At 48.7% G+C, this 27,475-nt stretch overlaps 1 protein-coding gene across 1 annotated transcript in view; it reads left to right on the forward strand.

Moving 5' to 3' along the window:
- Positions 1–27,475, forward strand: part of LOC126540824 (2-Hydroxyacid oxidase 1-like) — a 200,737-nt gene that overhangs the window by 126,109 nt on the left and 47,153 nt on the right. Inside the window, exons 5-6 of the mRNA XM_055075969.2 lie at positions 4,843–5,018; positions 12,222–12,313. Of these exons, the coding sequence (XP_054931944.2) occupies positions 4,843–5,018; positions 12,222–12,313 (268 nt within the window). The remainder of the gene's footprint in view (positions 1–4,842; positions 5,019–12,221; positions 12,314–27,475) is intronic.

The following is a 27,475-nucleotide window of genomic DNA, read 5'->3' on the forward strand; positions in this document are numbered from 1 at the left end:
GACATCTTGCAGTGGCATCGCTCGCATTTGGATATAGTTCGATGTCATTAAGAGGAATCTTTAGCTCGGGCCCAACTCCGACGTGGCCTATTAAAATACATGTAAAACACAAAAACATTTTCTGAGATAACCCCAGGACCGATTTTAATGAAATTTCCTGCATTTGGGAGAGAAAGTTAAATTCTAGTGACTGCTGGAAGCGGCATTTCGATTTAGGGTTTTAATTTTGTTTAAAAGATTTTCAAATATTCGACAGTTAGCAAAAAATAGAAGCACGAAGTTTACGAATTCATAGCTCTGCATCAAGAATAGATATCGCGGTTCTGTAAAAGGCATCCATTAGATCATTCAAAACGGACAAATTCCATATGCCATTTTACATCTTACGTGAATTTTCTACGTTGTTTACAAGGGTTTTGCCAAAGCTGTATTTCCATATTACTAATTTTTTTCATATTCATGTCTAAGATACCAATTTTGTCCGATTTAGATGTACTATTAGATGCAGTTCACAGAAGTGCATTATCATTTTTAGTTGTTGAGTTACAGAGTTCTAAACTTGATTGTTCCATTTTTGAAAAGTTTAAATTTTTGCCAATTTTTAATAAAAATTTGACGACATAACTCAGAAATTCGAAACCAACAGTCACTAGATTTTAATTTTTTCTTCTAAATGCAACAAACTTCGTCAAATTTCGTGCTGTGGTTACCGAGAAAAACGAATTCTCCTTTTGCATCTATTCGCATAGGGGCACCCGAGCTAAAGCTTCCTCTTAAGCGCAAGAGTAATTGGCCAGCTCTTCAAATCGGCGGTGTTCGCGTCTTAGGCCGGGAAGCATTCCATACGGTACTATCGCAGCCGAAACTTTGACTTGCACAATTTACGAAGTTATTCCGTGGAATTTTAAGAATGTTAGCCCTCAAACAAATGTCATGAAACGAAACACCGAGAGCGCATGCCTGTTACGTGAAATCTTCTCAGACTGAAGTATTCAAAGTGCTAAATAACAAAACATCGACCTATACAAGAGGCCGTGTTTCTACCAGAAAGCTCGCCTTTGCGCATAGCGTTTTCCTCACACGCTGTGGTGCTCGCTGTGCCGTCCTCGGCGTCTCTCCTTTCCATGTGTAGCAATGGCGCGTTACCTGTTGCACAACAGCCGTTGCACCATCAAGATCAATGTAGCGACAGCGTTGGCCTGTGCTTCGGTGCTGTGGTGCTCACTGTCCGTGTTAGCCACGTTTCTTTGCATGCCTAGCACTTAGCCTTTCCCTCTGGCATCACAACCCTTGCACTGTAGAGATCAATGCAGTGTCCGCGACCGCGTTTGCGTCCTTTCAATTTGTGCTTTGACGTCGTTGTACTCGATGTGCATGTTCCCGGCGGCCATACGCTTGAGCGAAGCCCGCGTTCACGAAGTGAAACGTCACTGTCATTTTTATTGTTGCGATAGCAATTATATGGACACTCCAGGCGCATTTCTGTCGTCGGCGTCGCCGTACCCGTGAGGTTCCTTGTGAGTGAAAGCGTGTGAGGATGGACTGCCGAATGCGGTTCAATCTAGCGTGCGCGAGCGAGGAACGCGGCCCGGATGCGTGCCCTCTCCTGTGGCGCGTGAGGCAAGGGAGGAGGGGCATTGTTCTCCGGCTGCTGCGACGGCGCCTCGATGGCCTCCTCGCCCGCCGCTGCGTACAGAGTGGAGACAATCGCGGCACCTACTACTGCGTTGGCTACGCGAATCGCGGACGCCGTAGTAGACGCCTTTGGCGGACGCCGTAGGAACGCGGTTGCCGGCGCTCGTCTGTTTTGAAAGGGGTCTGCGACGTCGCTAAACTGTGTGCCTGCGCGGGCCTCATATTCAAAGCGATCCGCAATGTTTGAGTAGTGGGGGTAGCTTCGTATGCCCTGTGCTTTAGACGTTCCGTACGCGTTCGAAAGACAGATGCACGGAGGTCAATCGGCTCGCAGGTGCTCCGCCATTCCTAACTCCAGTGTTTTCAGAGACAGTTTCCGCTGTGATCTAGCGATGTGTGTTCATGTTAACCTGTGCGCGCGTGACACCCTGCTGGTTAATTTAGTTAAGCAACTTTGACGGGCTAGTTGGTTTGAATCCGCGATATAATGTCTAAGCGCTACTGAACAAGGACGTAGAAAGAAGCAGACAAACAAAGACAGCACTGCCTTCCTGTGCCTGTTTCTACGTCCTCGTTGAGCCAAACTTACGCATTGTATCATTGTTAGTTTACTTAGTAAGCGAATCTTTACAAGTATATACAGCCGATAAAACTACTGCCTTTACCTCGTAAAGCTGGCTATTAATTTGCTAACGCAATCGCTACTTCGTCTTGCCGGCGAAACGGCGAGTTTTGGGATAGCAATTACACGGACACTCCAGAGGAATTTCTGCTGTCGGCGTCACCGTGAGGTTCTGCACCGAAAGCGGAGTGTCTAAACGGCCAAGCGGATTTTCAACGCGGCGAGGCGGTGAGCGCGCCCACCTTCTCAGACCAGACGGCTTGCCTGACGGCCCGCGCCGCCGAGGAGTCGGAGCATCGAGCGTTATCGTGGCGAACATGTCGCCATCTCGTGGCACCGGTCGTCCGTCCTGATCTCGTCGTCCCCCCGCCACCATTGTCTGGCGTTTTGATTGGCCGCGGGAAAGCGGAGAGCTCCGGCAGGCGGGGAAAAATCGGTCCGCGAGCGATCGGGCTCGCCGCCTCGTTTTCCGCCCGCTTTTGCCCGCCTGGCGAGGAGGTTTGCCCGCTTTCCGCTTGCCCGCTTTGGCCGCTCCGCCTTCGGTGTGAACGTGCCTTAAGAGTGCAAGCTTGTGAGGTTGAGCCGGAGAATGAGTTCAATCTCGCGTGCGCGAGTGAGCAACGCGGCCCGGATGCGTGCCCTCTGCTGTCGCGCGCGAGGCAGGCGAGTCAGGAGAGGAAGTAGGGGTGTTCTCCGTCGGCTGCTAGGGTGCCTCGCCCTCCGCTCCATACCGAGTGGATACAAGCGCGGCGTCGCCTACGGCGTTGGCCGCGGCGCGAATCGCGGACGCCGTAGTAGACGGCTTTGGCGGACACCATAGGGAGGCGTTGGAGACGTGTGTCTTGAAAGCGATCTGCAACGTGACTAAAGTGCGCGCCCGCGCGGACCTCCTCTTCAAAGTGATCTGCGATGTTTGCAGAGCGCGCGTAGTGCCAGTAGCTTCGAATTTTTTTTTTCGACGTTTCGTTCGCGTTGATGCGAGGAATCGCTCCCGTTGATGCGAGGAATGCATGAAGGTCAATTCGCTTGCTGCTGCCTCGATTCCCCATTCCAGAATTTTGACAGCAAATTTCCACGCTCATCGATTGAGATGTGTTGAAGTTTACCTGTGCCGCTTAATTTAGTTAAAAGACGATGGCGGGCTAGTTGGTTTGAATCCGTGATAGAATGTGTAAGCGCGATTGAGCAAGGACATAGAAAGAAGCAGACACAGAAAGACAGCGCTGTCTCTGTGTGTCTGCTTGTTTCTACGTCCTCGTTGAGCCACGCTTACATATTCTATCATAGTTAATTGCAAGCGAATGTTAACAAATTTATACGACCTTTAAAACTCCTATCCTTACTTCATACGGCTATCTACTAATCTGCTCTCACAATCGGTGATTGCCCTTTCGGGCGGAACTGCAAATTTTTGGACCGCAATTGGACCCAGCTGCTTTTGAACCATTATTGAATGAAACAAGTTTTAAACCATAGAAACAAGCACAATGTGCTATACGGCTACTAATGCGTTGTTTTAGATTATTTTTATTTTTTGTTGTTCTTTCGGGTTGTTTCTTGACAACCCGTCGCGAGGAGCCTCACGTGCATAGTCGCGCTAATGAACGGTGTTGGCGCGCAGCGAAGCATGGACGAAACGCCCAGCGGACCATAAACAGACCGCGCGGAGTGAGAACGTTTCCTGACAACTTCTTCCGTAGCTTCCACAGCACTGACTGGCATGTATGGAACGGAGTATGGTGTTAGCACACGGTATGCTACGGTCGCTAAATAAAAAGAAAAGGGTGCAGCCAGCCGTGTGCTTCGAAAACGGTGTCGTCCGCCGTGGCACCATTACTCGGGGACTGCTGTCTGGGATCGGCTTAGAAAATCGTAACGGAAACGCGCTTCGAACGCCGTCGCCGGTGGAAACTGACGCGTATCGTCCCCGACCGCTAGCGCCGTTCGGCCCAGCCAAGCGGCCGAGAATGGAACTGCCGCTGAGACATTCGCTCCCGTTGCAGCCCGGCTGACGTGGCAGACCACACCTTTTTTTTTTTTTTTTAAGTCCAGTGGCCGTGTCCAGCACAAGGCAGGAACACGGCCTTGTGCTGAAATCCGGCACAAGGCCTGTTCACTCCGATCCATGACGTCATGCTACTCGCCGGGAATTTCCATTGCCAAGGTTGACGTGAGGAAAGCAGTGACTTCAACATTACCGCGGCTTACTTAGGAGCATCCTGATTAGATTCAATGGCAGTCGGGCCAGTGCATGACGTCATGGAGGGGCGCGAACAGGCCTTGTGGTATCTAGGTGGTGTTGGCTAAAATTGCGATCAGTTTCAATGTCTTGCGTTCCTGTGAGACTGCCTATTTTCCTATTTGTTATTGCAGTGATCATTCGCAATAGTAATACGTCGACGGTAGCTGTCGCAGCATCTGAAAAAAAAAGGGAAGTGTCGGCGTATTTGTTTCCGTTATAGCAATGGGCAAAGAGAAGCACACACACAAAAAAAACTGCTTCCAAGATTTTGTTTATACAGCAAAACTGACGCAGCAATTTCGAGTTTTCTTGTTCAGTCGCATTTGTAATTTTTTTGCTTCAGGTTAGGTAATTTCGACCAGTCCGTTTACGCCAACTTCAATATGACGAATGCCACCAGCGGCTCCGGTCTCACCAAGTACACGAACGACTTCTTCGACCAGTCACTTACGTGGGAGGATGTTTGTTGGCTCAAGAATGCCACGTCACTACCCATAGTGCTCAAAGGAATCATAACCGGTAAGACACGATTGTTCAAGTCTGTAAATACTAAGCAGAGAGCGCACGGATGGTCAAGGAGGATGTAGTACAGGCAAATGAAATGGATACCTTATACACTGATGATTGCAAAATGCACACATTCGTATACATTGCAACAAATTTATTATTTAAAAAAAAATTTGTGATGGAACAATCGACGATAATTATCAATGTCCTTGAATAGCCGAAATCTTTATTGAAGAAATCGTGCGCTTGACGACATATTGACGCGTGTACTTATCTTTATCGGGCGACCACGTTTCGCCGCCTAACAAATGTTATCGCACGGCGCGGGACGCGCCTGCATGTATCCGAAGTTTCTGGAAAGTTATCGATGCTTCTATCCGCTGTCTGTTGTCGCCGAACTTTCTGTTATCTGATTTCATCGCCTGACGCGAATGGTGCAGAACTTTGTGGAAGGCACGCGGGTCCCAACGATTAGTCTGCAACACTCGACGACTGCTGTAAAAAAGCTGACGCGCTTGACCCGCTGATCAGATTTTCGACGATCGCCGAGTGTGTTCGGCGCTACCGTTCTTCTTTGAGTGTAGCCTGTTTTGAGGGCACAAGTTCGCCCAATAAAACACTCGTTTCGTTAATCACAGTTTTGCTGCCTTCTTAACCGTCACTACCACGTGACAATATATTTGTTGCAGCGAAGATATTTACTAGCGTATTTTTTTTTTTCTTCATTGCGTGATTCCGCATAAAACGAAACCGTTATCCAGCACATTTATAACGGTTATATGAGCAGAGAACACGTCCGTTTCTAAAAATCTGTAGACCTTTTGTGTATTAGCCACAACCCTGTGCGCATATTGTTTTCCCGCCGCCATCACAAAGGATACACATAGGAGCGAGCGCACGACGTGCATGGAAAGTTTGTGGACCACGCACACTCTGCTACAGGTCTTATTTAGATTACGTGGTGTTCTGACATATAAACGCACAGAGAGACTCTATTTCTCTCGATCTCGCGAGCACACACACGGCATATTCGCCACATACGGTCGTCTTGCGATCGTAAATTTCGGTAAGGGCAACACGACAGTCCAAAATTGCGTTTAGAAGAGCGGCGAGTTGAGCAAATTGGTTAACGTTCATGATTAGCCGCAGCGCAAAGGCCAAGGTCGAAGCGAGACGTGTTTATGAGCGCTGTGTTGTCGTCTCACTTCGTCCTTGTCCTGCCGCTAATCACGAGCAATAACTTGACGCCTTTTCGCTCCGAAGGCATCGTTGCCTGCTGCCAAGTGAAAGCGCTGAAGTAGAGAGGCTCTGACTGTGGGAGATACAACTTTTGTCGAGAGTTATGCGATTTTGACTTACGTCAGAGAAAGCTGCGCGAAAGAAATTGCAAGGCATATTGCACTCCTGTAACACGTGAAGGCGAAAGCCTCCTGCACACTTGATAATGCATTAAGTTATACGATCGGAGGGGTCAGCCTTCTTGCAAAACATAACGAGCCACTGTGTCAAGTGCACGTGTGGCGCTTTAGGTCGGCCTCCTCAACGATACATGCGAGCACATAATGCACTACCTAAAGCTGCGGCACGCTTGCTGCCAGTAGGTGTTACAAATATGTAATACAAGCCGAACACAATTACGTTGCATCTTTTCAGCAGGGTAAAACAGCACTCGCGGTCCAATGGCTTTTTCCCATAGCTTCGCGCGTCGCACCTGGTTTCTCGCTTGGCAAGCATCCTCGGCCGTAGCATACTTCCGAGGCCTTCCAGGCAATGCCCTAGGCCCCTGGCGGGCGTCCTTCACCGCAGTCTCTCACGCTTCGCAGTCGACTGTCCCACAACCGCCGCCGCCGCCGGCGCGTGACGTCAGCGATGCAGCAGCTGTTTTTCCGTCTGCGCGCGCCACTCGTTCTCCTCTAGACCCGCCCTTCACTCGGAGAAGGGCACGTTCGTTTTTTTTTTTTTTTTTTAGTACTTGACTAGACGTAACGTTTTTTCAAAGCCATCGCGCAATGAGCCACTTAAGGCTTTCGCCCTTTTATTCAAATGAATACGCGTGGCCTGTTGCAGTACCGTGTGCACTGGTATATCGCAATGTCATGCGATCATAATCTAGCACGCTCGAAGTGACCTCGTCAACGCAAGGTTATTCGGCCATATCACCAGGTATTCTTGTAGCCGTCGCCGTTGCCCGGCATATCATCCTTGGCTCAAGAAACGCGTCTGCTGTCGTGCACAGGGTTTTATAGGCGGGTAACGCAGCTCCTCACGACGGTGCGCTGTATAGCGGAAGTGTGAATAACGCAGTACTCGTTCTTCTAAATATACTTTATGACTACTGAACCAACGCTGCTGGACTTCACTGTTACAATTAGTCTGAAATACGGACGAACCGTTCGCACGGACGTCGGCACATTGGACACCATACTGAATTTTGGAACGCCGAGCAAAACGAGAACAAGGTAAAAGCGGGAGCCAACGCTTCGACAAGTGTAGTTGTCTTTTTCAAGGCGACATGTCTGAATTTTGCGCACTGATGCATACTTCACGGGCGTAATTGCACGCAGACAAACTGCTTGCATAGCGGCGCTTAGCTGTCCAAGTCGGCCTTTCGAATTTAGGTGAGGGAACGCTACATAAACCGCATAAAACACGTGCACACGGTGGGGCAGGTAAGCCGCTACTGGAGCCCGCTGTGGCTATCAATCGCAATGGAGGCCGAGAACAAGCGGCGCCTGACTGCATTGATAGGCATTACGCAAGTCCGCTATAATAGTTGCTATTCGGCAACGATTGCTAGCACGAGCGCCCTTTTCTGTCAGTGCGTATTTTCCAACCTACAACCAGCGAACTCCGACCACGAGTCGCCGACCACGAAGATGGGCGAAAGAGCCAAGGCAAGCTATTCATTCGCTTTAATTGTCGGGTTCTCTAGAATGGTTCAATCGGTGATCTTCTCCTTTTCGCGAAATAAAATTACTATTTTCGACTTCACTGCAATAACCTGCGCTCAAAGGGTTACAGGCTACAGCCGTACGTTATCGCGCTTGTGTGCGGTCCATTTTCGTAACTACATCGGTGCACCCAGTGTCACTTGGCTGCTGTCCAAGAAGTTGCTGCAATACTTCGACGTTATAGATATACCGTACTTACAGTAAACAAACTTTTCGGAGACGCCACTACGAACACCACAATGCTGTCGGAGCTATTCAATGGGCCCGTTAGAGGATGCCATAAGGCACGAAAGCAATGTTAGTCAAAGCGCTTAGGTCTAGGTTTAGCTCACGGTTATTCTCTTTACCGTTACGGCGCCGGCCTCGGCCACTTGATAGATTTACATGCCTTAGCTAAATCGTCTCTCGCGTGTACCAAGCCTTTATTTCTAAAACATTCAAAAAGCTGGAAGGTGGCAGTGATGGCAGCGATAACGGCGGAGCGATAGCGCAGCGCGAAAGCTTTCCATGGTACATGTAAACAGGTAGCGAAGCTTCCATAGAAGCCGACATCTCAAGAAAATGGAGGCTCGTTGCAACCGTCGCCATCTACGTATCCGGAGGGAAACTAACAGCAAGCAAAAAATAAAAGTGACGTCTCAAACGGAAATGGCAGTGACGTCAAAATATTATGCTGCTTGGCGCGAGATCTTGAATTTCTTTAGAGTCTGGCATTTCGACCGCTAAGCCAGCAGCTATTTTTTTCGTTTGAGGCTGAGGCGAGCTAGCGACTCATCTAAGCTGAAGTGCCAAAGTGCGATTAAACTATTGGAGAGTTGTATGTCTTAATGTGAACATAATTAGGCTTTTAATGACGGCAACAGTGCCAGTAGATAGTAGATTCCTTAGGAAGGTGAGCGTATAGGATGGATATAAATGACAATGCCACGGAGGTTTCAAACGTACCTTCAGTTTTATTGATCTAGAATAATCCAACCAATATAACAGACCAAACAAAACATGTTTCAATGGATGAAAAGCACTATGGCCAGTGCACAGTCGTAATGTATAGCGACATATGGGGAACCTTTTGACAGAATCATTTGTAATTCCGTGCGACACCATATATTCATATCTAACAGTTATCAGACAAGACGAGATTGCCCCACGTTATAATTTAGACAACATTGGACTTACTAATTTTGCTGCTTGTCGGAAACTGAGAGCATGTGTTAAGGAGAGTGAACAAACATAGCGCGACGTTTCTTCGCGGAGCGTTCCGCATTTATCGTCACGATGAGAGACAGCGCGTTGGATGCCGCAGCTTGAACTTGCATGATAACAAAACGCCCCCATTCACAGATTTCGGCGGTGAATGCCGTGCGCTAGGTCACACAAGATTTCAAGTGAACAGCACGCCATACTTTGAACAAACACGCAAGGAAACAAAAGCTTTAAGCGAATAATGGGACTGTGCGTGCCGCAACCACAATCAGGCCCAGCGTAGTGGCGGAACCGTCGATCTCGAGCAACGCTATAGCCGCGATGCAACCGCGGCATTCACATCAGCGTCGATTGGACGTGCTGCCGCGTTCGTAGTGTCGCTTATACGTTCCTGTGCTTTAATGCGGTCAGCTTGACAGTGTTGCGCGGTTTTTATATCCCAGAATCAACAGGAACGCATCGCACCTTGAACTTCAATTTATTCCGTTGTGCGCTACGGCTATCGTGTCCATTAGAAGAGTTTTCTTGTTTTCTTACATCGCCTTTTCCCTCTCCGCCATCCCTCCATGTATGGCAGCGGCCAGAATGTTAGTCACTTGTTTGTGGCTGCGACGGTTCTAACCATTCTCTGCCTCCTCTCCCTCCCTCCTCTCTGTCATTCTATTTTCCTCCTCCCTAGACTGCGGCACGTTAGTACAAAGATAATTTTTTTTTGTTTAAAGTGCCAAAACTACTTTCTGAGTATGAGGCACGCCGTAGTGGGGGACTCCCGAAATTTCGACCACCTGGGGTTCTTTTCCGTGCACCTAAATCTAAGTACACGGGTGTTTTCGCATTTCGCCCCCCATCGAAATGAGGCCGCCGCGGCCGGGATTCGATCCCGCGACCTCGTGCTCAGCAGCCCAACACCATAGCCACTGAGCAACCACGGCCGGTAGTACAATGGTAAGCGCTGCAGTTTCTGCAGTGTTCTTGCGGGTGGTCACGAATAACTACAGCCGTCAAGAGGCTATTGCGGCGACGCCCAGTGAGCTGTAGAGGGCATTGTGGCACACGCGATGGAAAGGCACAAACGAGTTTCTCACGTCACCTTTCTTCTCTGCCATATTCGTCGAGGGGTGCAAGACGACGACGATGGCGGCAGCGGCGGCGGCGGCGGCGGCAGCAGCAGCGGCGGCGGTAGCGGCAGCAACGGCGGCAGCAGCAGCAGCGGCAGCAGCAGCAGCAGCAGCGGCGGCGGCAGCGGCGGCGGCGGCACAGAGTCAGCCACAGAGGAATGTCTCCTGTCACAAGCACTCGTGCAGTTCAGTAGACTTCGAGAAGTGCAGAAGGGCTTTTGTCGCCTTTCGCATGCAAGAATGCATAGGCCATCCATGGCCACAGGATGTTTTCCTCTGAGAGCACTCTATTATCTATTAAGCTGAGTTTAGCTTGTAGAGTACGTCGTTGAGCGTCAAAGCATCGGCAATGACACGGAAAGTGCTCTAGAGTCTCATCGCACCCGTACAAGTTGCACGCCTCACTGTTGGTCATTCCTATCAGTAAAGAATAGGAATTTGCAAATGCGACGCCCAACCACACGCGACACAGTAAAGTTTTTTTCTCTGTGAGAGAGTCCAAGTGGCAGGAGAAGTCGGAAGTCAAGGTCGAGAGAGTGCAAGCTTTAGTTAGTGAAACCCCATGAATTCTATCTTAGAAGTGGGATGTGGAGAGCAAGTGATTGAATTTGCCGCGTAGCATCCGTTCTTGAGAGGGGTATAACAAGCATCGCACAAGTAAACTGACGCATGTAACTTTTGTCTTAGGTAATGGCATGACTGCAAGCTACTTTTATTCGCTCACCCCTAAACGTTACCGTACTCTGCGTTCGATTAACTGCTCGTTGCCTACACTTGTGTATTACAGGAATACAGTAACAGTTAGACTCTTTAAATCCACAACATTCAATGTGGCCTACGTTTAATACAGCTTCAAAATCAAGGAGACACCTCCGTGGCGACATGGAGTCTGGCGAAACGTATGAGTGTGGTGGAAATGCATCGAGTTGGTATTCTCAGGGGTGTTAACCTCAGTAGTTTGATGTGCGCTTCGTTGCGGCGATATACAGAAGACGTCGCACGATCCTGTGTGGAGAACGCGCCAAGAAAGAAGTGCTGACGTTTGGCAGTTTGGGAAGTGTCAGTGGCGGTATTTCGAAAAAAAAAGTCATAACTCTGACATTCTTAACAATCATTGCACAACTAAACTTACGCAATGACCCATTATTTGATTTTGATGCATGTAACGTTTGGCTTACGTAATGGTATGAATACAAGCTACATTTATTCGCTAAGCCTTAAGCGTTACCACTCTTTGCGTTTGATTAACTGCTCGTTGCATACCCTTGCATATTATAGAATTACGGTACTCGTGAGTTTCTTTAAATTAGCAACTTTCAACGCGACCTACCTTTAGTACAGCGTCACCATTGACTACACACCTCCATGTTTTTTTTTTCATTGCTCAGCAATTTTAAAACTCCAATTAAACTCTAATGCTTTATGCACCGATACTATGATCGCTTCATAAGTGAGGCGAGCGGAGGAAAGGGGGAGAGGGGGGACTCCAGAATAATTGGAACCAATTGGGGTTCTCTAATTTGCAGTTAAACCTAAGTGCAGGAGTGCTTTTGCACTTCGCCCACATCGTAATAGTGCCGCCACGGCAGCGATAGATCTAAATTATTTCTTACTGATATCACTACAAACATTGCTTCATTCAACCGGTGCTCAAAGGAGTTCTCTCAGATTCAATTGTAGTTGACTGCAATTTCTCATTTCCACAGCTGAGAATATTTCCCGACAGGGGATATTTATACTTTAAGCAATGGTTGTCACGGTACTGGTTTCGACTGTAGTACCAATTGTTTAGTATATCACACTAAGTGAGTATGAGCGCGGAATTTGAGCAGTGCATACATTGGGGAAGCGCTAATATAATATATGGTATAAGACGAGTGTTATCCTTCGGCCTTACTCTGACTCAGCAAATGCTGACATGGTTGTTTCCGGGGAATTCGCAGCAGAGGACGCCAATCGTGCGGCGATGTCTGGCGTCGGTGCCATTCTTGTGTCCAACCATGGAGGTCGACAGCTGGACGGAGCACCGGCCACTGTGAGCATACATACGCCACGCATCATACATGCGTGACGATTCAAATTCTCTTAATTTTAGCGAGCCGAACTAACAACACTAACAAACATTAGTTAAACGGAATTAGGACTGTTTTACAGGTAAGGTACGAGGTTACTAATTACAACCACTGCGTTGTATGCTATTCGTTACTTTGACCATTCCGGGGCAAGATTCAGATGAAAGGCTCGTCGAATAATTGTCCGCAACTGAATCTCTCATGCACATCGCTTTTCTGGATTAGGATTGCCTTGTTGGTGGCGGATGATAACGTTGTTTCTGCAATAAAATTACATAAGTGACCACAATGCTTGCGAATAATTCTCTGCAAAACATAAAGACCCCGCTTTCTGTTATGGGAGCGGTGCTCGGCTCTTGGTGGACTAAGAGGATAGGACAATAACTCGTCTGTTAGCTATCCCTACAGAGTACCCTATGGTTCTGGAGGTAATCGTACTAGTGCGTCACGTGCGGCCATGATCCTGCGATCTAAAATTGGTACAAAAATGAAGTAAGAAATTAAATCCTGGGATCTAAAGTTGTTTAAAAATTGCAGTAACAATTTAAACAGTGAACTCGGAAGTTCCAGGCCAGCATGCCGAAGGCCCTTAGTTGACAACCATAAAACTTGTCCAACATTTCTTGTGCGGGGGGGGGGGGGGGGGGGCTCTTAAGTGACCTATTTATTGTGAAAGTGAATAGCTCCTACTTAAAGGAACTTGCCATCGACGGCTCACGGACATGACGTTCAAAAATTTCATTCTTTTTGTACAAGCTTTAATCTGTTACGTTTCGCCTACGACGCGCGGTATAGCCGGCGCGGATGCAACGGACGCCGGGGCTTCCTTCAAAGCGGCGGACATTTTGGCCCGTTCGGAGCTGCCGCAAAGCCTCTCCGCCAAGCGCGTCCAGGCGTGTTTCAGTGCCACGTGTCTTCGTGTGTGCGTGTGTGTGTGTGTGCCCACGCTTGTCAAAGCGCGGCAGCCGGGGAGAGGAGCTCCCCAAGTGTGAAGCGAGGAGGTCTGATCGGCGCCTGCTCGGCGGCTGAGTCACTACACTCGTCTCAACATGCCTCTCAGCTCGTCCGTGCTCCGCCGTCACGTGGTCTCATCCCGTGACCTTCCTTCTTGCCCGCGACGCCGAGAGTATAAGAGCAGCTGCCCCCGGGCGCCAGGAGAGAGGCTCCGATTTCTTCTGCTGAGTTACGTGCTCTCCCGTCTCTCCACTTCGGTCGACCTGACCGGCCGCTCTTTTGCGATGCTTGAATAAACAAGTTGTTCTGTTACCAGTCGACTCATGCTTTGCCGGGACCTTCGGATGCTTCCAGTTGTGCCCCAGGCCGCCAGGCCAACGCTACCCTTGGGGCTTGCGACCCATTTGCAACAACGGGCGTCAGCACTGAGATTCCAACAGCTGGTTGCCAGCGGTGAGATCGCGACAACGGAGGCCAGCAGCGAAGATATGCGGTTGACTGTATGCTGAGCAGCACAACGACCATCCGGGAGCAGTGCAACGAGCCCTGTGTGATGACTGGTTGCCTGCAGCGGAACGACTGCGCTGAATTCTTGGCTGCGAGGTTTGGTGAGTGCGGGACTTTCTTCTTCTGAGTTTTGCCAGGCTTTTGTTAGTGTCAGAAACAGAGCTGGTAATTGTGGTTGTCGTTGCTGCCGGGTTAGTTTGCGGCAAGACAATAGTAGGCAGTAGAGATAGCAGCATTCAGAGCAGCCATGGATTTGAAGTCGTTGCGCAAACCGAAATTGCTAGAGCTTGCAAGAGAATTGGGTCTGGATGTCTCAGACAAACTCAGAAAACCAGGACTGCTAGGGGCTATTCTTGAGTTAGAAGCTGAGGATGACGAGCTGTCGGAATGCCTTGAGACCATTGAGGAGAGGGAGACGGCAAAAAGACAGGAGCGCGAACTTAAAGAACAGAAAGAGAGACAGGAGCGTGAACTTAAAGAACAGAAAGAGAAAGATGAGCGTGAACGAAAAGAACAGAAAGAAAAAGAAGAGCGCGAACACGCTTTGGAAATGAAGCGTCTCGAGGTAGAGATGGAACGCGCTCGTAATGGAAGTCAGGCACACGGTGCAGGAGAACGAGTATCGTTCAAAATGACTGACCTGATGCGGCCGTTTAAGCTTGGAGAGGACATTGGTTTGTTCCTGGTTAACTTTGAGCGAACGTGCGAGAAGCAGGGGTTCTCTCGGGAAACGTGGCCACAGCGCTTGCTCACTTTGTTACCCGGCGAGGCGGCCGACGTAGTCGCTCGCTTGAAAAGAGAGGAGGCAGAGGATTTCGACCAACTGAAATCGAGTCTGCTAAAAAAGTACAGGCTGTCCGCGGAGGCGTTCCGTCGGAAGTTTCGGGAAAATGAGAAAGGCAAAAGTGAGTCATATACAGAGTTTGCCTACAGGCTTATGTCAAACATGCAGGAGTGGCTCAAAGAAGAGAAAGCGTTTGGTGACCACGAGAAAGTTCTGCAGTGTTTCGGGCTAGAACAGTTTTATAGTCGGTTACCTGAGAACGTGCGGTACTGGGTCTTGGATAGGCCAGACGTTAGTACAGTGGCTAGAGCCGCTGAGCTAGCCGAAGAGTTTGTGACGCGTCGGGCTCGCGGAGCTAAGGATGGTCAAAAGGGTGAATTTGGCTCCAAGTTTGAGAGGCCGAAGTTCACACCCATGAGAAAGCGGTTCGAGACGAGGCAAGCGCGCGTGTGTTATACGTGCCAGAATCCGGGTCACTTTTCGGCGCAGTGTCCGGAAACAAAAACAAAAGTCGTGTTTTTGTCATTATGCAGCACTGACGAGAACATGAAGCTTCTCGAGCCTTACATGCGAGAGCTCCTCGTGAACGGGAAAGAGTGCCGAGTGCTTCGCGATTCCGCAGCTACGATGGATGTAGTTCACCCCTCTTACGTAGAACCCGATATGTTCACCGGCGAGTGCGCATGGATCAAGCAAGCCGTGGAAGCTCATAGCGTGTGTCTGCCCGTAGCAAAAGTGCTTATTGAAGGACCTTTCGGAGCGCTTGAGACGGAGGCCGCAGTGTCATCTATGCTGCCTCCCCAGTACCCGTACCTATTTTCGAACAGGTCCGATCACCTCCTGCGCGAGAAGGGGCTTTTGTTTGGTGAGGCTAGCGTTCAGGCCTTAACCAGATCGAAGGTTCGGGAGCTCGCTGCAAAGGCAGTAGTTGCGGGGCCGACGTTGTCGAACAATGAGAAAGAGTCAGAAGCGCAGCAAGCTGATATTCAGAGCACGCCCGAACTGAATAAAATTGAGCCTGTAGCGTTAAAAGCACCAGATACTGGAGAGGAAATGCCCGATGCGGGAAAGTTAGAAGAGCTATCTGCAGATTTGCTCATCGCGCCTACGTCAGATGGACTTAACAGGTTGCTAAAAGTCAGCCGGTCGGCTTTGATAGCCGAGCAAAAGAAGGATGGCAGCCTAGAAAACATACGCTGCATTGTCAAGGAAGGTATCGCCAAGAAAAATGCTCGCTTTGTGGAAAGAGGTGGGGTCCTGTACCGGAAGTATCTAGACCGCAGAGGAGTGGAGTTCGATCAGCTGATCGTGCCTCAGTGCTACCGTCAGGATCTGTTGCGCTTGTCGCATGGGGGTTCGTGGTCCGGACACCTAGGAGTTAAGAAAACTAAGGACCGTCTCTTGCAGGAGTACTATTGGCCAGGGTGTTTTAGGGACGCAGACCACTTTGTGAAGACATGTGACACCTGTCAGCGGGTGGGCAAACCAGGGGACAAATCGAGGGCGCCGTTGAAGTTGGTACCTATCATTTCGGAGCCTTTTAGACGGCTCGTTATTGATACAGTGGGACCTCTGCCGGTAACAACCACGGGGTACAGACACATTTTGACTGTGATCTGCCCAGCGACAAAGTTCCCTGAAGCAGTACCGCTTAAGGAACTCAGCTCAGTTGAGATAGTCAATGCACTACTGTCCATATTTGCGCGAGTAGGTTTTCCTGCGGAAATCCAGTCAGATCAGGGCACGGTGTTTACGAGAGCTTTGACGACAGCCTTTCTCGAAAGGTGCGGGGTAAAGCTGTTACACAGCTCAGTGTACCACCCACAGTCGAATTCCGTTGAAAAGCTCCACTCCGTCATGAAGCGCGTGTTGAGAGCATTGTGTTTTGAACATCAAACTGACTGGGAGCTGTGTCTGCCTGGGGTGAAGTTTTCATTAAGGACCGCGCCGCATGCGGCTACGGGGTTTTCGCCAGCTGAGCTAGTGTACGGTCGCTCGCTGCGATCTCCGCTTCGCATGCTTCGAGACGGATCACTGCCCTCTCCAATGGCTGCAGACTATCTCTTCCACAAATGACCGCCTCCTGCGCTGGAGCCTCGCTTTGCAACAATATTCCTTTGAGGTGTGTTACAAAAAGGGGAGTCTCAACGGTAACGCCGATGGCTTAAGTCGAAGCCCCTAACGTGGGAATCAGCCTCAAAATTGTTTGTTACTGATGTTTTTCTTCCTGAGGCAGGATTTTTAACATATTGCTTTTGTGTAGTGTTTCAAAGTGATGATGTGCTTTCTAGTGCAATTTTCTGATTTGTGGACGCGTTCTGAGTGCTGCTAAACTACTGTAAGGAACTAGGCAGTAGTATAAAAGGGGAAAGAGCCTGGCAGGGCTTAGTGAGGGTTGTGCCGTGCTGGCTGACTGAGCGGTTGAGTTTCGGCGTAGTTCTAACGCTTGCCGGGAACGAGAACAAAAATGTCAACTCTCCCGAAGTCACTTTGCAGTGTCCTCTGTGAACCTGAACGAGAGAACGAGGCCTTCTCCGTGCGCTGCGCTCAAGAAACGCCGATGGACGCCCGACTTCGGTTATGTGCATCATCGAGCGACATCCCTCCGGACAGCGGATGCAGTCCCCTGACCATCGGGATCTCCTTCCCCCGGCGGGGCGGTCTGTTACGTTTCGCCTACGACGCGCGGTATAGCCGGCGCGGATGCAACGGACGCCGGGGCTTCCTTCAAAGCGGCGGACATTTTGGCCCGTTCGGAGCTGCCGCAAAGCCTCTCCGCCAAGCGCGTCCAGGCGTGTTTCAGTGCCACGTGTCTTTGTGTGTGCGTGTGTGTGCCCACGCTTGTCAAAGCGCGGCAGCCGGGGAGAGGAGCTCCCCAAGTGTGAAGCGAGGAGGTCTGATCGGCGCCTGCTCGGCGGCTGAGTCACTACACTCGTCTCAACATACCTCTCAGCTCGTCCGTGCTCCGCCGTCACGTGGTCTCATCCCGTGACCTTCCTTCTTGCCCGCGACGCCGAGAGTATAAGAGCAGCTGCCCCCGGGCGCCAGGAGAGAGGCTCCGATTTCTTCTGCTGAGTTACGTGCTCTCCCGTCTCTCCACTTCGGTCGACCTGACCGGCCGCTCTTTTGCGATGCTTGAATAAACAAGTTGTTCTGTTACCAGTCGACTCATGCTTTGCCGGGACCTTCGGATGCTTCCAGTTGTGCCCCAGGCCGCCAGGCCAACGCTACCCTTGGGGCTTGCGACCCATTTGCAACAACGGGCGTCAGCACTGAGATTCCAACAAATCCCAGAGACAGCTCTTCGCTTTATCACTAACGCTAAACTTCATGTCGATACGTTCTCAAGGCTACAACGGTTTCAATATAAAACCGATAAAGTTTGAAGTGGACAATATTGTGCTGGTACTTGGCGGACATGTGAAATTTATCAATGTCGTCTTGAGTATTCCCTACCAAAAAGAAAACCAGAGAGTATATCTGTTCTACAAGGGCGCAAATAAGAATGACTGAAGCAATTACCGCCCTATCTCAATTCTCCCGATTTTTCTAAGACACTTAAAAAAATATTTCTTTAAAAAAATTCAAAGCTTTTTTAAAGGGGCCCTGAACCACCCCTCGGGCTTGGTGAAAAAACATGGCCCGCGCATAGCATACGCTGTTGGGAATATCTCAGCCAAGTTGTGCAGTTGTGCGCGGTGCATGGAGCTCATTAGCGGAGGGCGAAGTCACCTTTCTCTCAAACGCTTTCATTTCAACGCAAGCCTGCTGCTCGCTCTCTTCTGGACGCTTAATTTCGCCATATATCTGATTCTCACAAGCGGCTGCTATTGGTCAATAGCTGACGTCAATCAAAACGGATGTTGGTTCAGTGCGCGTCTTCGTACTGCTACTGTGTACATTTATTGGCGAAGTTCACTAAACAGGTTGAAGTAAGGGAAAATGTGCTGTCAAATTTCTATAATAATTACGTACTTCCGGAACAAACTTACTATCGTCTGCTCGCACTGGGCCGCGGCAACCCACGTAGGAAACAAACTTAGGCCACCCTGCATATCGATGTCGTAGCCGTCGGGTCTCACCAATTTCCTACTAGTTTTGAGCGCTCAACGAGCATCAATCTACGCGAAACTTAAGGTCAACCCACGCTCATGCTTGCCAGCGCGCGCTCACTCCTGGCCACTCCGGGTAGACGCCTTTGCAGAATAATTGATACTGCTTCAACAATGCACAAGTTGAATGCGGCTACTATCTGTAGGTCAAGCAGGTGACCGACAAAGGCGGTCCGCACCACGTAGCATGGTGAGGCTGCTGCATACAAGCGCGAGCAAGCACACAAGCCCTGTCGTGCACAAAGCAAACGAGGCGCATACGCACTACGCTTGCATGTAGCTGCGGTCCTCTACGTAGCGCAGATACCGCGGCCGCCGCCAGCCCCGCAACGAGTCCCCTGGCTAAGCGCACTCCGCGCTTCGCTCAGGACAACCGCGTTTAGTTTACGTTTGGCGGGTCGTAGGCGACGACGCGCCAAACGAAACGATGCTTGGTGAGTAAGAAAAAGCGTAAGAACGAAAGATGAGTGACGACGCCTCCTTTAAGTTTCCACCCCAGTACGTCGTGACGTCATGGATTTTGATGGCATTTCCTACGGCTTACTTTAGTGTTTTTCGGTACATGTTGATTACTTTCTGTTCTACAGGAACCAATATTAAACGGGGCAAGTTTCGGGAACATTTAGAGCCAACGTGGTCCATATACGAAAAAAAGAACACTTTGGAATCCCTGCCGTCACACTGACATACAGTCGTCGGGGCTTTGGGACGAATTTCAAATACTGATATATTGTTCTTCAGTTTTTCATGTAATAATTGGCCTCTCATTTTGAAATGACCACCGGCATTGTTCGCAAACAGCGCTTAATCGTTTAGCGTTTTGTTTTAAAAATTAAATTACGGGGCTTTACGTGCCAAAATCACAATATGATTACGAGACGTGCCGTAGTAGGGGACTAGGGGACTCTGGAAAATTTTGACCACCTGGTTCTTTAACGTGCACCTAAATCTAAGTATCCACAGGTGTTGTCGCATTTCACCCCCATCGAAATGCGGCCGCCGTGGCCGGGATTCGATCCCGCGAATTCGTGCTCAGCACCCGAACACCGTAGCCACTAAGCAACAACGGCGGGTAATGTTTTGCTTTAGTGCCCCTTTAACATCCAAAACCATATTTGAACTGCGCGATGCGGTGACATTTAGAAGGCGAACCGTTGCGGGCACGCCCCGCTCCGACGAAGCATTCACGGTGCAAGACATTGAAGGAGGAGTGGAAGAACCGCGGAGGCCGTGTTTGCCGTGAAGAACCGCGGAGGCTGAACGCATTGAGGTGCTGTTTGCGCCTAAGCATTTCTGAAATAGTCTATTTTCGCTTCAAATGCCTTTCTCCACTTCGACGAAAACTGATTGAGGACCCTCTTAACAAACATTAACTGACTGTTATTTCGGCTTTCCAATAGCCCAATCAACAGCATGCTCTGTGCTTGTTCAGAATTAAGGAACTCATTTTAAGCAACATTGAAGAAAAAAAGCTACCACTCGTCATTTTTGTTGCTTCAGCAACCTTTTTAAGCACGACAACTTGCTCCACAAGAAAATTACGGCGGAACTCATTTCAGCATGCCTATAGATGGTTAAAAATTTAATTGTGGGGTTTTACGTGCCAAAACCACTTTCTGATTATGAGGCACGCCGTAGTGGAGGACTCCGGAAATTTCGACCACCTGGGGTTCTTTAACGTGGACCTAAATCTAAGTACACGGGTGTTTTCGCATTTCGCCCCCATCGAAATGCGGCCGCCGGTGCCGGGATTCGATCCCGCGACCTCGTGCTCAGCAGCCCTACACCATTGCCACTGAGCAACCACGGCGAGTGTCTATAGAGGGTAACGCGATGGTTAGCATTCGAGCAATGTACCAACACACCACATTGCCTGTCAAGTTTATTTGCCATCTGTAGTTGTCATTCTGCCGCACCCGTTGCTTTGGTTATATGTGACATAATCCGGTCTTCACCTCTGTTGCAAGGGCTCTTGTTGGATAAGGCTAACCATGAGCCTGGAGCCATGAGAATGTTGGAATAAAAGAGAAGGAATGACGTCAGTGAAACGACAAAGGCGATATGACGACAACGGGGTGACGATAATGAGATGACGGTTGTTAAATTATGACGATGGTATAACCACGACAGCGTGAAAATGAATGATGTCAATAATAATAATTAATAATTTTAATTATGGGGTTTTACGTGCCAAAACCACTTTCTGATTATGAGGCACGCCGTAGTGGAGGACTCCGGAAATTTCGACCACCTGGGGTTCTTTAACGTGGACCTAAATCTAAGTACACGGGTGTTTTCGCATTTCGCCCCCATCGAAATGCGGCCGCCGTGGCCGGGATTCGATCCCGCGACCTCGTGCTCAGCAGCCCAACACCATAGCCACTGAGCAACCACGGCGGGTGAATGATGTCAATGGTATAACCACAGAGTGTACGACGACGACAGTGCGGCGACAACTGGATGACGAAGCTGGAATGACGACGGTGACACAACCGCGACGCCATAACAATGAGAGTATGACAGCGGATGCATAACAGCGGATGCATAACAGCGAATGTATAACGATGATGAAATGACGACGATAAAATATCATCATCATCATCATCATCATCATCACCAGCCTATTCATGTCCACTGCAGGACGAAGGCCTCTGCCTGTGATCTCCAATTACCCCTGTCCTGTGCCAACCGATTTCATCTAGCACCCGCAAATTTCCTAATTTCGTCGCACCATCTAGTCTTCTGCCGTCCTCTACTGCGCTTCCCTTCTCTTGGTATCCATTCTGTCACCTTAATGGTCCAACGGTTATCTAGTCTGCGCATTACATGACCTGCCCAGCGCCACCTTTTCCCCTTAATATCTATTAGAATATCGTCTATACTCGTTTGCTCTCTGACCCAAACCGCTCTCCTTCTGTCTCTTAAAATTATGCCTAGCATTCTTCGTTCCATCGCTCTTTGCTCGGTCCTTAACTTGTACTCAAGCTACTTTGTCAGCCTCCAAGTTTCTGCGCCGTATGTCAGCACCGGTAAAATTCAATGACTCTATACTTTCCTTTTCAATGATAACGGTAAGCTCCCAGTCAGGAGCTCACGATGTCTGCCGTATGCGATCCAACCCATTTTTATTCTTCTGTGAATTTCCTTCTCATTGTCAGGGCTCCCTGTGATTAGTTGACTTAAGTAAATGTACTCCTCCACAGACGCTATAGGCTGACTTGCGATCTTGAACTCTTGTTCCCTTGCCAGGTTATTTATCATTATCTTTGTCTTCTGCGTATTAATCTTCAGCCGCGCTCTTACACTCTGTTAAGGTCCCCAGTCATTTGTTGTAACTCGTCTGCATGGTTGCTGAATAGAACAATGTCATCGGCAAACGGAAGGTTGTTGAGGTATACGCCGTCGATCTTTACTCCTAAGCCTTCCAAGTTTAATAGCTTGAATACTTCTCTAAGCATGCAGTGAATAGCATTGCAGAGATTGTGTCTCCTAGTCTGACCCCTTTCTTTATAAGTATCTTCCTACTTGTGTAGAATTAAGGTGGCTGTGGAATCGCATTAGATATTTTCCATGGTATTTACGTAAGCGGTCTGTACTCCTTGAGTCGGTCTGCACTTCCGACTATCGCAACCGAGCATAAGACATAGCTCAGTAAGATAATCCCCCAGGTGGCTAGGCTAACTTGTCGCCGATAAGTGCGGCCCAGAGGGCCCTACATGCGTAAGAGATCCGCTAATTTGTCCGCCTTTTGCGGGTTTTTGCTGATCGGCATAGGTTGCACGACATAGTTTGAATCCTCGGTTGCCCTAGCCGGTTTGCCGCATCTTACGCATGCACGCGGTCTTGAGCGCGCCTAGGTACGCGATATATTTTTGCTGAATTTGAACAGCGCTTAACACTTGTGCGTAGAAATAAAAAAGGGAAAAGTTTCTCAGCGCTTACCGAGAGGCCTCGAGTGTCATATGATCCGCTTGTCGCGTCTGCTTGTCTTTTGTCGTCCGAAAACTCGCCTTCCCGGGTGGCTATTCAGAATGTTCAGTCGCACCACCATCTCACTACCGCGCTGAGATTCGCACAAAGCAGGCGACCTCGACGGCTCTCAGTGGTGTCTTCATCCTTTCTACAGCTTTGGACAGTGATTTTTGGACAGCACTACAGCTTGACAGGTTTGGACAGCACTACAGCTACAGCTTTGGACAGCACTACAGCTTGACAGTGATGACAGGGGGGGGGGGGGGGGAGGTAACTGACCTGGTAGTTTTTCTGGGAATGCCGCGAACCTAAGCACTAGGGAGACAGGAGTTGTATGCCTTATTTAACCTACAGTGGTGTCTTCTTCGATCAGTCAGACATGGTTTGAACAATTCGCGCTTGTAAGAAATTGGCGGCTCTGCTACCGCCACGGTCGCAATACAATTCTCGGGAATGAAAACTAAAGTAAGCACGAAAGAATAACTACAGATGTAGACGAAAGGGATGGACGCATATACGATCGTTCTGACGGGCTAAAAATCTGTGTGTTAACTTTACAGCTAGGTGTTGTTGTTGCTTGCTTTCCCAAGTGTTTCAAGGAAAATTGGAAACAAGTGCTTCAAGGAAAATTGCAAGAGGGTTCTCGTGCGGACGGTCGTGGCGAAGATATGTAATTCCCTATCATAACGACAGACTAAAAAAGAAGGAAAGGAAAGAAAGGAAGAAAATTCGGGATTCGAACTCGTCAACCCATGATGTTCGCCTGGAAGATGACTCAGTGGGTTGGTCTGCAAGGCCCCAGAGCATTTGGTAGCGGCATAGCTCCTGTGCAGAGCTTCGTACCGAGCCGACCCTCGAAGAGAGCGAGCTCGAGCGTCTCTAAAGGCTATGTCAAGCTTAACTATACGCGTGGCGAGCCCCGTCCGTTTAGCGTCTTAGCGTGAGAAACTCGTCCGCGTTATTGTTCGAAGGAATCCTGCTCGCGAGAGACCTTTGTTTAATTATTATTATTACCTTGATATGTTTATTTTTAAGAAGAAACCGCCCAGCGGGCTGTACTAATAGTGCTATGACTGATTATTTAATTTAACGGATCGACTGCGCGAAAGACTGACTTCAGTAGAATTTTAAGTTTGAAAAACAGACATGTTGAAGAGCACTCGAAGACGACAAGAGAAGTTGCTGAGCCTTATTACTAGAAAAATGGAAATTCGCTTATGTTAAGTAAAACTTAGGAGAGAAATGACTCTAATAGAAAATTTGACAAGAAACAGTCGCCACGCTCACCAAGAGGGTAGCGTCCGCACGGCACGACACCAGGCAGCTTACTAACGCATGGATATCCGCGTTCAGCACAGGGCCCTTCGTTCAGCCGGCCCGATGCAGTACCATATGCGTTGCACTCTCCCCAGGCTGCGTGGGGACTGCTAATTCGTATCAAGCGAACTTGAGCGTCTCTAAAGGCTATGTCAAGCTTAACTATATGCGTGACGAGCCCCGTCCGCTTAGCGTCTTAGCGTGGGAAACTCGTCCGCGTTATTCTTCGAAGTAATGCTGTTTGCGAGAGCTAGAGACCTTTGTTTAATTATTATTATTACCTTGATATGTTTATTTTTAAGAAGACCGCCCAAAGGGCTGTACTAATAGTGCTATGACTGATCATTTTTTTTAACGGATCGACTGCGAGCGCTGTTCACCTGTCTCTGCGTTTCGAAGTACGGTGAGTAAGCTTAAAAAAAAGTAAAGAAATGACATAACGGACGGCACAGTTACGATTGAGTGACGACAGCCTAATTACGATTGAATGACGAAGAAGCAATAACAGCGGTCTGCCGACGAAAGCGGTATGACGGCGACGGAATGACAACAATGAGATGACATTGCTGGAGTGATCACTATGCGAAAGCCACAGCGTGGCGACGACGACATGACAATGGTATGACGAGGACTGTGTCACTAAAATGGCATGACCACTGCATTATGAGAGTCGGATCTTGAAGTTAGAACGAGGACGATGGAAAGACCACGCAAGTATAACGACGATGGTACGACAATGAAGACATGACGACGACTGTGTGCCAACGAAACAATGATGACGATGACATGACAACGGTATGAGTACAATGGCATGACAACGAGTGTATGATACAAGGGCGTGACGACGACTATATCACGAATACCCTGGGATAACGATGGTGGGGCGACGGTGGTGTATTAGGAGTAGGATAGCAAAATTAAAATGACGGCAATTGAACGACCACGACGGCATGATGACGGCGGCGTGTCAATGGATGCGTGATAGCGACTATGAGATGATGACACAATGACGACGATAGCATAATCAAGGCGGTTACAATGGATGGACGAGGAAGCTTTGATGTCTAGGAAATGACGAAGGTGGCATGACGACGACTGTGTGACGACGACGGCATGACGAGAGTCGGATGACGAAGTAAGAGTGACCACGACGGCATCACGACGGCAGTATGACAGCAAATCAATGATGACAATTCTATGACGATGAAACAATGACGACGATGGCATGACAATGGTATGAGGACAATCGGATTTCCACAAGTGTATGACGACAATAGTGTAAGAACGACTGAATCAGAAATCCGGTATGACGGCGATGGATTGACGCCGAAGGCATGACGAGCGGTTATTGACAAAGCTGGTATGGTGAGGATACAACGACCACGACGGCATCACGACCACAGACACACACCTTGTGGCCCAAGATATTAGTAAACTTGGCCCACCGGGTGGGCGTAGGAGGAGTGATTATGACGGCATGACAAGTCAGATTACAAAGATGCAATCACGATGATGGAACAACCATGGCAGCATCACGAGCAAATACCCAGTAGCCGAAGCTGGTAAGCAATCAGGCCACTGGATGGACGGACGGACGGACGGACGGACGGATGGATGGATGGATGGATGGATGGATGGATGGATGGATGGATGGATGGATGGATGGATGGATGGATGGACGGACGGACGGACGGACGGACGGACGGACGGACGGATGGACGGACGGACGGAAGGACGGACGGACGGAAGGACGGACGGACGGACGGACGGACGGATCACAGCAAACACCGGAATTTATCCCCGCAATACAACTTTAAACGTTTACTTATGAGTGCCGTTTACATTATTACCTCAAAATTTCACACAATAGGCTTGTAATTTTGTTAAGACAATCGCCAAGCTAAAACCTAACAAGAAGGGTGTCGCAGCACGCCGTACTGAAGACTGACTAGTTCTTAGCACAAGGACTAATTATGAGAAGCAATGCTTACAGTTTGTTGGGCTACTAAGCAGGATCGAATCTTGGCCACGGCGGCTGCATTTCGATGAGGGCGATATGCGAAAACACCCGTGTACTTAGATTTAGGTGCACCTTAGAGAACGCCTGGTGTACCAAATTATTCCAGAGTTCCCCACTACGGTATGCGTCATATTGAAATCGTGGTTTTGGCACGTAAATACCATAGCTTAATTTTTAAAGCTTAGTTTATTGTCTCAAGGCATTGATTAAGCCGAATACATTTAATATGAACGTTCTCGTATTGCACCAAAAGCACTATAACTTTCTTCACAGTTCAGTACGACTTGTGGTATGCAGTTCGACTTTGCATACTATTATTTTCTTAGTGGTAGCAATGTGACTTGGTAGCTGAATGCTGTACAATTTACTGACAGTTAACTTTCATACTTGTCTTCTTTGGCTGTGCAGGCTGTATGCGTATTGTTTAATGGTCTTGCCTGTTTTCTTTGAGAGTGATGTTCTACTCGTGCTGTGCTGTCATTTGCTGTGTGTATTCAGTTTCAGCTTATTCAACAAACATGACTAGGTACAGGTAATATTCCGACGGAAGTTCCAAAGTCAACAACTGCAACAGGACCCTCTTTCGGGCCGCGAACATTCGCGGGCCGCAAATATCTTAAGTCGTGTTCTGTGGGTTTACGTTTTGAGATCACTTTCCATGTAGTGCCACGAGAATAAGTAACCTTCAATAAATAATTCATTTGTTAAGGAATAATAGTTATAATGTGGGAGCATGAAAGCGTTGGCCTAGTCTTGTTGTTCCGGCTCGATACGCTATTAGGTATCAGAGACCTACTGAGCACTCCTTGCACTTGATTCAAGCGTCATATTTACTGATGTTGCCACAGAGATGAAAAGGTCGCTCTTCGGAAGACAGTCATTTCATTTAATCTTGTTTCACTGCGTAGCTGAAAGCTCGTCAACAACTTTCTGTGCTTCCGACATCGTGGTTAAATGCCAAAGCAAGTAAATATAAACTAAACGAACATACGTACTCATTTCCTTGGTCAACTGGAGAAAGTAATTTGATGAGTGAAGCTAGAAACAACGGAACGAAATGTCTTGCTAGAAAAATAATTAATAACGCAAATCGCACCTTCGGCCTTCACGTTACCGCGTAGTTTTTCGTAATTTACGTTATTTTAAGTAATCATAAGGAGACAAGTGGCTGTGAGAAATTTCACTCATGTTTGTCTTTGTGCGTTGAGGTCACTATACAATAACGAAGACTGCGCTTTTAATACAGCAGATAGTGTCGACCATGCGCTAGTCGATGAATCGTACATTATATTTCACCTTTACAAGCACCATCGTATACAGCATATGTCGGCACTACAAGGGGTAGGCTAAAGGCTAACATCTTGACGAGGCCTGCCTCCTAGTGACAAGCTGTGCATTTGACCCATCGGCATAAATACGTTGTAACGTTTGAAGAGAATATAAGTTCTCATGATTGTTT

Source organism: Dermacentor andersoni, chromosome 2, assembly GCF_023375885.2.
Source record: "Dermacentor andersoni chromosome 2, qqDerAnde1_hic_scaffold, whole genome shotgun sequence".
NCBI lineage: Eukaryota > Metazoa > Arthropoda > Arachnida > Ixodida > Ixodidae > Dermacentor > Dermacentor andersoni.